General features: G+C 39.4%; 1 protein-coding gene across 2 annotated transcripts; it reads right to left on the reverse strand.

The window, feature by feature from the left end:
* Positions 1–511: 511 nt before the first annotated feature.
* Positions 512–13,452, reverse strand: LOC136010522 (C-type lectin domain family 5 member A-like). Of its 2 annotated transcripts, XM_065671858.1 has the most exons (8): positions 13,264–13,451; positions 12,034–12,102; positions 10,062–10,151; positions 6,024–6,095; positions 5,227–5,298; positions 4,981–5,123; positions 4,202–4,311; positions 512–3,589 (listed from the first exon to the last, which is right to left on the reverse strand). In XM_065671858.1, the coding sequence occupies exons 1-8, from the start codon at positions 13,343–13,345 to the stop codon at positions 3,445–3,447; spliced, it is 783 nt and encodes a 260-aa protein (XP_065527930.1). In that variant the 5' UTR covers positions 13,346–13,451; the 3' UTR covers positions 512–3,444. The 2 variants fall into 2 exon arrangements, with proteins under 2 accessions (XP_065527930.1, XP_065527939.1); XM_065671867.1 differs by lacking the exon at positions 5,227–5,298 and having other exon boundaries at positions 13,264–13,452.
* Positions 13,453–14,000: the final 548 nt, after the last annotated feature.

Below are 14,000 nucleotides of genomic sequence, written 5' to 3' on the forward strand. Positions count from 1 at the left end.
GCCACAAGTGGGCAAGAAGGTGGGAGGACACACAGCCAGCAGAGCTGACCCAAATTAATCAAAGGCTTTTTCCTTCTATATAGCATCTTACTCAGCAATAAAAGAAGGAGATGGGGGAGGATTGTTGGCTTCCAAGGTGGCTGTTGCTCAGAGACTGACAAGGCATAAGTTTGCTTGTGGGAGGTGGTGAGTGGCTGCATTTGCATCACTTCCTTTTTTCTGTTGTCTTCACCTATAAAATTGGCTTCATCTCAAGCCATGAGTTTTCTCAGTTTTGCTTCTCTTATTGTTTCCCCTTTCTTGCTGCTCTGGAATTTCACTGGGATATCTTGCAGGAGCTGTCTGCTATTGAAGCTGGTATTTTTTTCAGTGACATTGTCTCACTTCAGTATTTTCAGAGGGCAGTACTGGAATACACTGCTACATGAGCAAGTTCAGTGGATAAAAGACAGGCACTGTATTTGCCAACTCCTTTAAAAAATGTTTTTTAAATACTTCAGATTCCCACTCATTGTCCTTTCCGTATACATTTATTGATGCTGATTTATTTTTTATTAATGTAACTCATGGAAAAGTATCATTTGTCACCCAGCCACGATATTTACCTCTCAGTTACACAACTTGAACTTTGCAGTGCAACAGGAGGAAAGGAGAATACGGATTTCAAAGTATGTTATAGGCAGTTGTGGTGTAAATAAAAAGAATTAAACCTAATGCACTAAGATACAATGAAAGATACAGTACAAATCAAATGATCTAATAGAAGAGTGGTACACTGGTCTTACATGGTAGTATTTTTATGGTCAAAAGCAAATTGTAAATTTCAAGCAGGAATCCTGAACTATTATGCATCAGCTGAAGTAACAAAATGCTGTAAGCGTTATCTCTCTCAAGATGAAATTCAGTGAGAATCCTGAGTGTGACGTCTGTACGTTAAAGCTATCTGACTTATAAAAAAATCTCTGCTCTGCCACTGAAAATAGGTGACTGGTGATGGATACATCTGAGGGCAGTTTTAGAGCAAATTTTTAAAATAGCCTTGAATACAGCTTCAGTTGCTGCTCTTGAAGCTTTATCTGCACTTTCTCATTTCTGATGCTCTCCATCAAGAAGATCTCAACTTACATCCTCATACAAAGTGGTTTTGTGTGTGTTTTTTTTATTTTGGGATAAATTTCTCAAGAGCTTTATCTAAAATACACTGAGACAAGAAGAAACTGTTAGAGAAACAGTCGTGCACTGCACTTCTCATATCTCTGAGCTTAATCATACAGATCTTCATTGTCTGTGATAGATAATAGAAATACGGAATCTCTACATTTCACTGCAAAAATCAGTGGAGTTTCATCTGCCAAAGTCAGATCCATTTCCAAGGAACTTGGTAAACTGTTAAATAGTGATGCTGTTCATATTCTTACTAACCTGTAGGAGTATGCTTGTCTATAGGTCATCTGTCCCTGTGGCTAGTTTTCAGGTCTGGCATTGTCTCCAATCTCAGACTCCTGTCCAATATGGAAACCAACTATACTTTTGCAGTCTAATAGGGTGGATCAGCAAAAGACAGATCTCTCAGTGTATCTGGAATTACAGTACAGCTGAAATTGTTGCTTTCAGACTTTCAAAATAAAAAAGGAGAAAAAAAAAAGAAGAAAGAATCTTCATCCTTATTGTCTTGTGTCTGTCTGGTTTTGAGAATATCATTGAAATTTAATGATAATCGCTCTACTAGTTATGGATGTTAAATCCTCCTGAGACCTTTAATTTTGCCATAATTTTAATACAGATACCTGCTTTTCAAGGCCTACAGTCTTCTCTGAAATACACAAAACCATGGTAAATTGTTTCTGAGTAGCCAGTTTCTACGAGATGCTTCTCATTTCCTCTGGTTATTTGCCATGGACAAGATTATTTCCAACTGACAAGCTTATTCTAATGAGTTTTTTCCCTTACTTCCCCTCAGTGATAATCTGTTCATCTAAGAAAGCTGTGAGGAAGTAGCATGTCAAGGTGTTTTCCATTCATATGCTGGAAGAATGGCAATATTAGCCATCTGTTAATTTAACCTATCAACATGGCCATTGGTGAACGGGGACAGCGAGGAGTATTGCTTGTCTGAGAGACATAAAAATGTGCTTTCAAATCAGAATGAGAGAATTTTTCCTGTATGCTTCCATTTTCACTACCCTTGACTGCAATGTTCTGATTATAAATTCTTTGATTAAGCAAAAAACTTTTCTTCCCCCAATGAGAAAGCTGCCAATGACATCACTGCCACTTCATCAAGGAATTCACAGATCTTTCTCCATCTTGCAAATGGAGAAAGCCACGAATGGTGCCATTTGAAGCAGGAATGATTCTGCCTCAATGGAGACAGTAAGAGTGATAATCCTCGGAGTCACAAAAGCCTCAGGGTCCCAGGAGCTGGTGAGGCACAGTGGGAGAGCTTTGGTAATATTCACCATTTGCTGGTCACATCTCTGCTCTACCGATACCACCCGTTTCCACTGTTGGCTCTGACTTCTCTGTGCAGGAAGAACCTTCATGCATAGTTTTCTCCTTAGATCAGTATCCAAGAAAAACAGGATAATCCAAATGTATTGTCATTCTCTGTAGGTCACTCTCATACTTCTCACCAGCTTCTTCACAGATAACTGTATTTTCTGTCCAATTGAGCTATTATTGTGATTGTGTTTTTCAAGCTTTGGTGGTTTCTAATGCTCTTCATCCTGTGCCCTTCCCCAGCAAGGCTAACTTTAAATCTGATATACTTTCCCTCACCTACACAGGACTGATGGTGATTTTATGCACAGAGCTGTGGTGTAGGTTCATTTCTGGATGTTTTGGTGAATCGCATTTTAGCCCTATAGGGTTTGGTATCCAGTGTGGTTTTTAACAAAGACAGTTTTTTACAGAGTAAAAAACACACGTGTCTTTGTCCTGTCAATTATATCTATGACACATGGCAATGAGTGTGGTTGCACTTTTCTACAGGATCCAAAATACATATATGTGCTAACTTTCACTTGTGGCTGCAGGGCAGACTAGTGCATGGCAAGGCTTTGAAGTGTCTCGTCGTGCATAAGCAGGCTCTGAATGTATGGGTGCATATGCATGTGTCTATAAGAGACAGGATCTGTCCGTGATCACACCTATCCCTAAGGCTGGACTGATATCATGTAACAGTGGCTGCCTGAAACTTGGGCATCTGGTATAAGGAAGTCACCCAGGCTCCTAATGTGTGAAAATGCCCTTCTAGAGGGGAACCCATCCAGTTTTAGACACGCATCTTGGGAAAGAATGTGCTATGCTTGGCAGAGTGTCTAGAGGGATCCTGTAAGAGTCCCTTTGACTAGATATTTAGACAGCTAGAGATAAATGACACAAATACCATCTGCCATTCCTACAGAAAGCTGGGGATCACATTGCTGCTTGGATCTCTTCTTTTTAGCTCTCCTGGCTTTCTGAAATATCTGCAGCTTTTTCACACATATTTTGTGTTGATAAGGATCCACTGCAAGGTGCAGTTTCTACTTTGCCATGTCCAATGACAGCGCAGAAATAGTCAGTAAAGTCTCCTCCTATACAAAACCTGAACAGGGAGAGAAAGACAGATTTAGTTGCATTCCTGACCTAGCTGAACGCAATGCAGTCATATCACTTCCATGAAAGGCAGAGCGGCACCTGGCCTTGCTCCTAAACTATATTATTGTCAGTGGGATTAGAGGCTGCCTTGCTGGACTCTCACTCCCATTCCTTAATTTTCTTCCCCAGGCCTCAACAAAAGTATATGGGCTATTCTTTCCCATCTAGAGGCCTTCCCCTTCTTTGGTAGCCTCCATTCAGTGGTGCTGACATTACACTTCCTTGCCCCTTCCTTTCTTCACTGAATTCAATCTAATCAGATTTGTCCTTACTCACCAGAACTACAGCTGTGTTCTCTCTTGCCATCCTGATGTGACATGCCTGTGTTCCCACATGACTTACAGGCTGCCTTTGACTTACCACAGGGATGTGCTGAAGCATCTGAATCAAAAGGACTCAGGTTGCTGCAGATTATGGTCCCTGACCTTGCTTGTACTCCCTGTTGTTTGGTCTGGGGTTTGTTTGGAGGTTTTTTTGTGTTGGTTTGGTTTGTTTGTGTGTTTTTATGTTTTACTTTTTGCAGACATTGCATCACAGTGACTTGCTGAAAAAGGCTTACATGTCTGAGCTAAGTTCCATGTTGTTAATCCACTTCCACTTCTTCTCGCTGTGAGAGTATGTGAGACCAAGTAAGTAGTAACTACTTCTAGATCGTTTGTAAAGAAAGTTCTAGAAAGGAAACAAAGAATAATAATACATGAAAATTATGTTGTCTTCACCAGAGGTACAGAGAAAGCTTAGTGCTAAATAACCAACGTTGCAAGTACATCATGCATCCAGCCATACATCTCTTTGCACAGCGTTAGATGCTGATTTTTTTCTTATTTATTTAATCTCATTTCTCTTCCTGGGGCTTCTTAGGAATAGAATAAAAAGAATAATACACCTGTGATACCATTAAAACTATATGCTATAGTTAGCCATATGTGACCTGATACCTGGAGATACTTTTCTATTCTGATTGTGATAGGAAAGCCTTTTCAGTTTTCATTAAAAAAAAAAACAAAACACTCTCACAAATAAGTGTCTGCTTGTATGTCTTGGTTTGTATGCTAAATCTCTTTAAAACATAAGTCATCTAGGCAGAGAGTTTAGTCCTTCCATGGGAGCATGCTTGCAGAGAGAAGCTTCCGGGTTCAAGACTTGAACAACCAAGATGCATCTTACTGTGAAGGTGTTTGCTGCCATACAGGGGTGCTTGGTGTATACAGCTAGCAGTGGATTACAGATCTGCAAAGGCATCTAACATGAGCAGGCAGACATCTAACATGAGAATACGCAAGTGTAACCCATTAGCCCTTTGGCATACAGGTCAAACCCCATGAATTTTGATCTCACCAGTTCGTCCTTGTTGTCAATGATGACCAGGTCAGCCTTCATGTCAGTACATTCTTTACGGGAGTCATTCCAATTGGTTTTATTCTGCCTTTGAAAAAAGAAGTAGCATTTTCCCCCATTTTTTTCCCAGTGTTTGGGGCAGCCTGCAGGAGGGAAGAACAGCTGTGAAAAAATCCATGTTCACACTAACAAAAGGATCCCAACACAAAAGAAAGGTAAGAGAGTGAGTTGCAGCCAGAGAAGTACCTTTGCGGTTCTGCTTTTGATTCTCACCATGCCACCTGGGATCCTTGCCATTCTCTGTAGTTAATTCCAGCCCTAGGCATAAGTCAGTGAAGTAGAATCACAGATAACGTTATCCAGCCTTTAAAATATTTGCTGAGAAGGTAAAGAGAAATGGCCAGGTCAAAAAGCAGCTTTAAGTTTTCAAAAGTCCTGTTTGCCTGCTGCAAAATATGGCAATAGTGATGCTACTAAAAAGAAAGAACATTTCTCTCCATTGCCAAGCAGGGTACCAGGAGGAACAGAGAATGGGGCCTGGAAAGGGTGATATCATTCAGGGAGACAGGGACTGCTTGATATAGTTTTGTTGGTTATCCAGCAGCTCCTAAACAGCAAAAGGGAATTGCACTTAGTTAAAATGCTAAGAATGGAGAGGTACTTGAGAAGCAATACGTGCACATTGATCCATCGTGTTCATAACAATGCTGGGATACCAAAGGGAGTGTTATATTTTTGTCTGTTCACCTAGCCATGGGCTCCTCTGTACTAGCATGAGAGAGTAATCAGTTCTTACCTCTGAAAAAGTAATGTAGTGCTGACCAAGCACTACTTTTAAAGAATATGAAAATATGAAAAGTCTCTGGCCTTGAGAGCTTATCCTGTGAGTGTACATGATAAGGTTATTTGTTGCTGAGATGTCAAATTGTTTGTTCTTCTGAACAAAAGCTGGACATATACCTTCCCCCAGCCCCTCCACCCCCTTAAAAGACAATTGAACAGACTTCTGGAAACTTTCTTTTGAATGGCAGAGTATTACCTACCTAGTTCATGTGCATCTTCACAGGTGATGGAGAAGGTTTTTGAGTCAGCTGGTCTGCTTGCAGTTGGATGATCTGGAAATAAGAATGCGAAATCTGCTTTGAATGTCTGACCATCTTGCCATACACTCTCAGGGCTCTTCTGGACCTCTTTGACCACCACCATCACCCCATACAGAATGCCTACTCCTCACCTTTTTCCTCCTCCAGCGGAGGATTTCAAGGACCACCAGAGACTCCAAACTGAGCAGTGATATATATGAATCTCAATTTTAGTACAAAGGAATAATCAGCTCCTTCCGTAAGCCTAGAGCCAGACAGTGGGTGGCAACAGGAAGGAAGGTAGTATGAAATAACAGCATTATTTGGGGAAATGACTAACTTGTTTTCCCAGAAAACAGAGCCACTGGACCAGATTCCTTTGTTCTGTAATTTTGCTCAGGTTTCCTAACATTTGATCAGACCTAGGTTTTTCCATTGTCCTCTCTTTCTTTATATTAACTCTAATAAATTGCATTTTAAATAATACCCTACAGAGCCTGCGTGCTTTTCTTTTCTAAGTGGGATAGTAACAAGCTGGCATCTCCTGGTGCATAACAGTTGTTGAAATACTCTTTCACAAATTGCTGGAGTATGAATTGTGAGAGCTACTATGGTCTTCAAAAACACATTGCCTAGGAAGACCTACATTTCTTAATCTACATTTCTCTCCCAATAGCAAGCAAGAACCAGATTTTCAAAGTTGTGAGAGAAAAAGCTTCACTGTAGTACCTAAAACCAAATGCTAACAATGTATAATACTGGTTTTACATTTACAATTCAAAGATCAAAGTTGATCAGTAAAAGTCTAATTTTTGTGGAGACTAATTTGCATGGTTTGCCCTGTTCCTTTTAGGGATTAACTTCAAATATATTGCCGTAGGAGTTGTTGAGTCTTAGATATCACTATTTAAAAAGCCCAACAAAACCAAAACTAAATGAAAAAACCCAAGGAAAGATGTATGTCTGAACATTAGAAAACAAAGGTTCTTAAAGCTCTGGTATATAGAATTGCATCCAAACCTGTATACAGAGATACCCACGATAAAGTACTCATTATATTTTAAGAAGTATTAACACTGATTGTAATAATGAATTTAGAGCTGAGGATTGAGAAGTTGAAGACACGATCACATGTTTGGAAGAGGGGGGAATCAGAATTTATTCTTCAGTAAAAGTTCTCAAAAACATTATATGAACCAATGTCAGGACCATCCTAGAAGATGAAGAAGCTGGGTTTTGCATATTGCCTGATCCTGTGGATGGAACCTTGAAGTACTGCTTGTAAAGGTGACCTGAAGTCTTTAGCCTATAATAGTACCAAATATTGGTACTAAAACCTAACATAATTCGAAACCATTAATTTATATGAAAAAATCAAAATGAATGCATACTGGTATGCATTGCAAAAAATAACACCATCACGCTGATTCTCCTACTGAATGGAAATCAGTTTAAAACACATAAGTTGTAGATCGAGATTGTTCCTGGAATATTGTCAACTTTAACTCTGAAATCTGCTGTATCAGACAGCACAGTTATTGAAAATGGTTCAAAGGCGTCAAAAACTAACAAAGCAATAATGTATTATTTTCTAATTGGGGCAAGTTAATACTGAACTTTATCATGCTTTGGCCATACACTAATTGCGAACATTTAGGCTTTCTTTGCTTTTTACTGAACCCCTAGAGCAATAAGGGAAAATAAACCAGAAGAATAGGTTTGAAAGTGTATGTTTTTCATGCATATATCCATTTATACGCATATATCTTGGGGCTGGATATCAACTCCTGGTTTCAGAAAAGAGCAAAATTTAAGTCATATGAAAGAGTATTTCCGAGTCAGACCTATCTACTATTGGAAGACCAGCTCATGAACTGCAGGGCTAATTTTTTACTTACCAGCAGATAACTTTTCTTCCAAGAAAAAAAAAAAAAAAAAGAATATGATACTACTATAAAAATCATAAAAATTTCTGCTCATGTTCCACTGAGTAAGATTGTTGTCATTTTCACGAACAGAAATGGAAAGTGCCTTCTGGCCTGCAGAGCTCTTGTAAAATGGAGCAATATCAAGAGGTGACAGTTTAGTTCATTTGAACAAGCTGTTCATCAATAATGGTATATTTGGTAAAACAAAACCATATGGAAAACTCATCTAAAAGAAAAACTTGGAAACAAACCACTCAACATGGCAACAGTTTTTATTTGGAGTACAAGTGAAAACTATATGCTACTGAAATTAAAAACTAATTTGCTTTGGTTTCTCAAGTTTTATCTAGATCTCAAGTTTCTTAGGATTATTTTTTTCAGTTCACTGGGGCCGTACTGAAACCAACTGTAACTATAACTATAACTGAAGCCATACCTGAATCAGAGTCTAGTGGCTCCTCACTCAGCTCCTGATTAAAAGCCTTATTAAATGGTGGTAATTTCACCTTATAATATTGTTGGGATTTTTTTTATAGATATAATTTGCTCTTCCTGTGCTATTTTACATTTTACAAAGGTCACAGCACTATCAGACATCTCTCCTTTATTTTTGCCTTGAAAAACAGTCACCTCCCCCAGCCCTATTTTTAAAGTTCCATGGATCAAAGGTTTTGTCATGTCTTCAAGAGTTTCTCCATATGCATCCAGAGTAGGTGGTAAACTCTGGGACCTGAATGTGATTGACTATAGGAACCTCTTTAAGCTTGCTCAACTATTAAATGATGAAAAGAAACAAGCAACCACATCTCAAATTTAAAAACGTTTCCTTGAAAATATTCAAAGGAATGTACCATGTGGCTCTATTAAAATTTGTTGGTGTTTTGGTTTTTTTTCCTCTCTAATGGAGATAAGAATGCTTTCTTTCTAAAAAAAAAACCCAAACAAACCACCAATTTTTTATGTAGTTCAAAGATAGTTGTGAACTCAGTGATATATATGCAGAGAGACCTAGAACTAAGCTTTTATTAGAGTAAGGTGCAAATAAATTCTTTTAAGCTGTGACTTAGCTACCTCTTTCAAATAAGTGAGCTTTTATTCATATTTATTTAAAGATTTTTGGTGTTATGGATTTGATGGTGACATGTTACAAAGTCATCACCTTGAAATATTCTCATAAATAGCAATCATAATACTAATAGGCATTATCTAATCTTGACTTGTTTCTTCAAAACATTTGAATAATAAATAATAAATTATTTACTGTTGTCCTGGGTTCAGCAGTAGCAGTCATTTTTCTCCTTCCTAGTAGCTGGTGCAGCACTGTGTTTTGACTTTCAGCCTGGGAACAGCGCTGATAACACTGATGTTTTCAGTTGCTGCTCAATAATGTTTACTCTGACCAAGGACTTTCTGAGCCTCATGCTCTGCCAGGGAGGAGGGGAAGCCAGGAGGAAGCAGAGACAGGACACCTGACCCAAACTAGCCAAAGAGGTGTTCCATACCACAGCACGTCATGAGCACTATATAAACTGGGTGCAGTTACCTGGAAGGGCTAGGTCAGGATGGGTATCGGTCGGCGGGTGGTGAGCGGTTGTATTCTCTTCCCTTGTTATTTCCCTTATCATTATTATTACTGGTGGTAGCAGCAGTGGTTTGTGTTATACCTTAGTTACTGGGCTGTTCTTATCTCAACCTGTGGGAGTTACATTCTTCCAGTTCTCCTCCCCATCCCTCCGGGAGCTGGTGGGGAGGAAGTGGGGGGGGGGGGGGGAGAGTGAGAAAGAGAAAGAAGCTGCGTGATTCTGAGTTACTGGCTGGGCTTAAACCATGACAACTGTCTGAACATCATCAAGGTTTTTAATTGTGTTTTGGCTTTTTTCTTTTGGAATTTTAAACTTCCAAACCACTTGACTCCTTACGGATTTCCTCTTACAGCCATGGTTGGCTAAAAGCTACTGCCTTGTACCTTCAGACTAACCTTCTGCTGGCTTTGGATGGCATTACTCAGATGTCAGTTGGTGGGTGAAGGTCAAAAATTAATTGCAGTTATTACATTTTTAGCAGGACTTACACATGAGTATCATACACACTGCTAAGACCAATAGGAGGATTATCACAGCAACCAATACAGCAACACATGTTCTGGAGCAACAGCTTTTACCTATAGATAGACAGAAAAAGATAAAGATTAGGGAAACAACTGGAAAAGGAATCTTTTGTCTTCATTCAAAGATGCCATTTCCAGGCTCACAGTGAGAGAACACTTCAGTTAGACAAAGCTCTTCGATGCTGTCCCTTCACATTTGTTCTTCTTGTGGTAGTTACACTGTGGACACATATTTTTCCATGACATTCAACCTGAACCCTTCTGCCATTGCTTGCAATACTTTGATATATTCTGCTGCACTTGATACTGGAGTTAAGTGCTCACTGGGATCCTCATCTGCCCTCTCAAAACACTATGAAAGCAAAGCGCAATCTAACTACCAGATAAAGGTCCTGCCATGTTATACTCCTCAAAAAAGCAAATTTTTCAGAGAAGTGAACTGTCTTCTCTTTTTGTTTTTACTGTTTATGGACTTTTGTTTAGCATTTAGTTCAAGAGGGTCCTTATGATACTTATTAGTCTCTCAACTCAGTGGATACTGGTTGTGTGTTACAGAGCACAAGAAGGTCCAAGAGAGGACAGATAATTTGTTTTGTAGGCCAGTGGGTGGTAGGCTGTCTAGGAAGCATTCAGAAGATGAGGTCATAGTAGAGAAGCTAAATTAATCCCTTATAGCAGAGTTTCTGAGTAAGAACTGTGTAGATCTTCCATTTTAGGGCAGTCCCTTGTGAGAAGCTGCATGAACTAGAAGATGCATGGCCCAAATAAAAGACTAGATAAGCTAAAAAATTCAAAGAGACATTAGGTGTGAGATAGCTGGGTTGCTAAACTGTTTTGTAACTTCAGTCTTAAAGCTATCTCTGCACCCAGGCACTGGAAGTTAACAGATCTAATGTGGATTGAAAATAAAAAATAGATGGAAGTTCTAGAGGAGATCTGTGAACTTAGGTTGGCTGTCCTGACCACACAGTCACAGAGTTATTTAGGTTGGAAGTCATCTTTTCAGATCATCTAGCCCAAGCAATGTCAACTACAGCAGGTTGTCCAGGACCATGCAGTCAGGTTTTGAATATATCCTAGGATGAACATTCTACAACCTCTACTAATCACACTTTAGGAATCATTCAGATGGCAAATGAACAAAACACAGGATGTTTTGTCTACCACATGGTTTTATAAAATCATGATTTGCCTTTATTTTCAATGGTGAATGCAATTCTACTACCAGTATGAGAAAAGATTCAGGGAAGGGAAGCAGTAAATGATGGTGCAGGCTAGGGTTCTGCAGTATGGAAAAGAGGTAACCAGAAAGAAGCTGTGTCAGAGTTACATAAAATCCTGAGTATCATTTGGACCTTTGATATTATGTGGCTACTTACTGTATCTTTCATGGAACATCAGCTGAAACTAATAGAAGGCAAGTTCAGAGTGAAAAAATCAGATGTTTCTTGATGTGGTATTAAAAAGAACTATGGATCCCCTCATCAAAGGACCCTGTAGGAATCTGGGCTGTGTATAAAACCAAGGGGAGATTGGGCAAGTTTGTAGAAGAGATACCCACTGAGGGTGCATAAACAGAAATACACCTGCCTTGGGAAGTCCCCGACTAGATGCGTGCATAAGAAAGTATTACAGGAAGGCATTGTGTACACCCACCCTCTTCTTACTCGTCTCTAGTTGATCACATATGCCTGCTGTGGTTTCCTGGTCCGGCCCAGAATTTCTGTGTATTCCTATACCAGTGAACCTGCAAGTGTTTCATTGCACATAACACAACACATGAAGAGCCCCCTGCTCTGGCTATGTAAAGCAGACATCTGTTTCTTCCTGTCTCCCATAAGGTTTCATATCACTGCATTTTTTAAAAATAAAGACCAACATCCTCTCCTCTCAGTGTTTAAATTCATACAAACTTAGTAGACAGCTAAAAACTCACCAGATGGCGTGTAGCTAACTGCAGCGCTTCTGTCTAGGGACTGCACTTTCACTTCTGCATATGTAGAATCTAAAACCAGGCAAAAATAACAGAGAAAACCAAGGAACAACTGAAATGGAACAAAAATGGAACAAAAATGACTGAAGTTATGAGAAATGCTATACACATCGCAACAACTGGTTTATGCGACTGTGTTTGACTATGCTTGAATAATACATTTCTCCATTGCATTCACAGCTAAGAGGACTTGCTATAGGGAGAAACAGATCTGATTTATCTTCAGTGCAAACAGCAACAGAGGGGACATGGGTACCTGCACACATATTTTAAAAGGAAGTGAAGAAAAATGTGTAAGGTTGACTGTTTGTCTTATTCACATCCATATGTATGTGGTGAGATTGGCTACAACATCAAAGCAAACCTGGAAGCTCAGATAGTGCTAAATTTCAAGGGGTTAATGATAAGATGGTGTGAAAAGAGAAAACTGTTCTAACATCTGCAGATAAAAAATGCAAATGGAAACTACTGTTTGTGTCAAAGAGATGGTGAAGTTAAAAATGAAGAAAAAATAAAATGAAACACAAAGTATATGAAGTCTGTTATTTTAGGATGTAATTTTATGCAGATGTAGCAAAGGCAATGCAAAATTTTATGCAATAATTCTTAGCTCGTTAAAGCAAAATCAGTTTTACGTTAGAATTTTGCAAAGTCATTTATACTAAATCCAGCTAAATCTGCCCATGAAACATTTTATGCTTGATATATTAAACATGTAGTTTGTACAGACAAAGTCAGTAGAAAAAAAAGAAACCCTGGAGCAATGCCTCCCATGCTCAGCAAGCAGGAACAAGCTGTGCACGAGACTGCTTCAAACAACAGAAACATTAGGCATTCAATCTCCTGATCAGTTTGCTGCAGGAATCAGTTTGGTGCCTGAGACCACACCTGGTTCAGGACCAGCTGTCATTCAACTGTGGAATAATCTCCCAGACTGATAGAAACTACTCTTAATATCACATGAGAAACTCTCCCTCACATGTGTACCTTAACAAATAAAAATTAGACCCTATAACAATCCCCTTTTTGGGGGTAAAAGACCTGGATGAACACCCCACCTGTGCATTTTTCACAGCCCTGGCCCTCACATTTTCTTAGTCCTCTTTGAGGCTTTGGTGTTCCACAAAAGGCTGAAGAATACAAAGAAAGCTCGATTCAGACCAGTTTACCTACCTTGGACATCAGTGACCTTCTGTAGTTTGGGCCTGGTTGATTCAGTCAAGTTCAAGTCAGCATAAAGGAGTTTTTCTGACATTCTTGTTCCCCCTTTACTTTCTTCCCTCTTGCTGCTGACTTTAAAATGGTACTCTGAACTGAGGACGACTCATAGCCTTCTCCCCCATCTAACTTTCAGGAAGTAGTTATTTTCTCTTTTAGTCATGCAGAAATCAGTGACGAGCAAGGAAGCCTACTTCTAGCTGATCTTTTTATAGCAGCCTGTTAAATGTAAGGTTGTGGATTGATGTGGTCATCTTTGTTGGCAGGTGTTTCTGGCTTTAGTAGTATTAGAGTCCAGAAGACAGTGCTTTCAAAAGCAGACACCTGAAAGCATGATACATTTGCCCCTGATCTGTAGAGAAATGTACTCAGTGCTGCTAAACAGGACCCTGCCATACTTTGTGGTTCTTCATTTGTCTGCAGCTCTTTTAAACCAGAACCAAGCTGACTTGCTGTGGCCTGAGGAACGTGGGGTTTGTGCAGCTCAGGAACAGGTTCTTCTCCTCTGTAGGTAGCTTCTGATGGCAGATGGGAATTCGTAAAATGGGATTGGTCCAACCTGTTTCAGGAAGGAAAAAGGGTGCTTAACATGCAAAGAGAGCAACTAGAATAGGTTAGTCTAGAGAAGACAAGCCGTAGGCTTTCCAGGTTTTTAATTCCCACATGACTAATGCTTTCATAGAGCAGGAGAG

Source organism: Lathamus discolor, chromosome 1 (genome assembly GCF_037157495.1).
Source record: "Lathamus discolor isolate bLatDis1 chromosome 1, bLatDis1.hap1, whole genome shotgun sequence".
Lineage (NCBI taxonomy): Eukaryota > Metazoa > Chordata > Aves > Psittaciformes > Psittacidae > Lathamus > Lathamus discolor.

What these genes read in the sequence shown, in the direction of transcription:
- LOC136010522 (XM_065671858.1), bottom strand. Translation starts at nt 13,345, where the DNA reads ATGTCAGAAAAACTCCTTTATGCTGACTTGAACTTGACTGAATCAACC. An exon ending in GAAGGTCACTGATGTCCAAG is followed by an intron (nt 12,103 to 13,263) that starts GTAGGTAAACTG and finishes GCCTGGTTTTAG; the next exon opens with ATTCTACATATGCAGAAGTG. An exon ending in ATGGAACTTAGCTCAGACAT is followed by an intron (nt 3,590 to 4,201) that starts GTAAGCCTTTTT and finishes CTCCCTGTTCAG; the next exon opens with GTTTTGTATAGGAGGAGACT.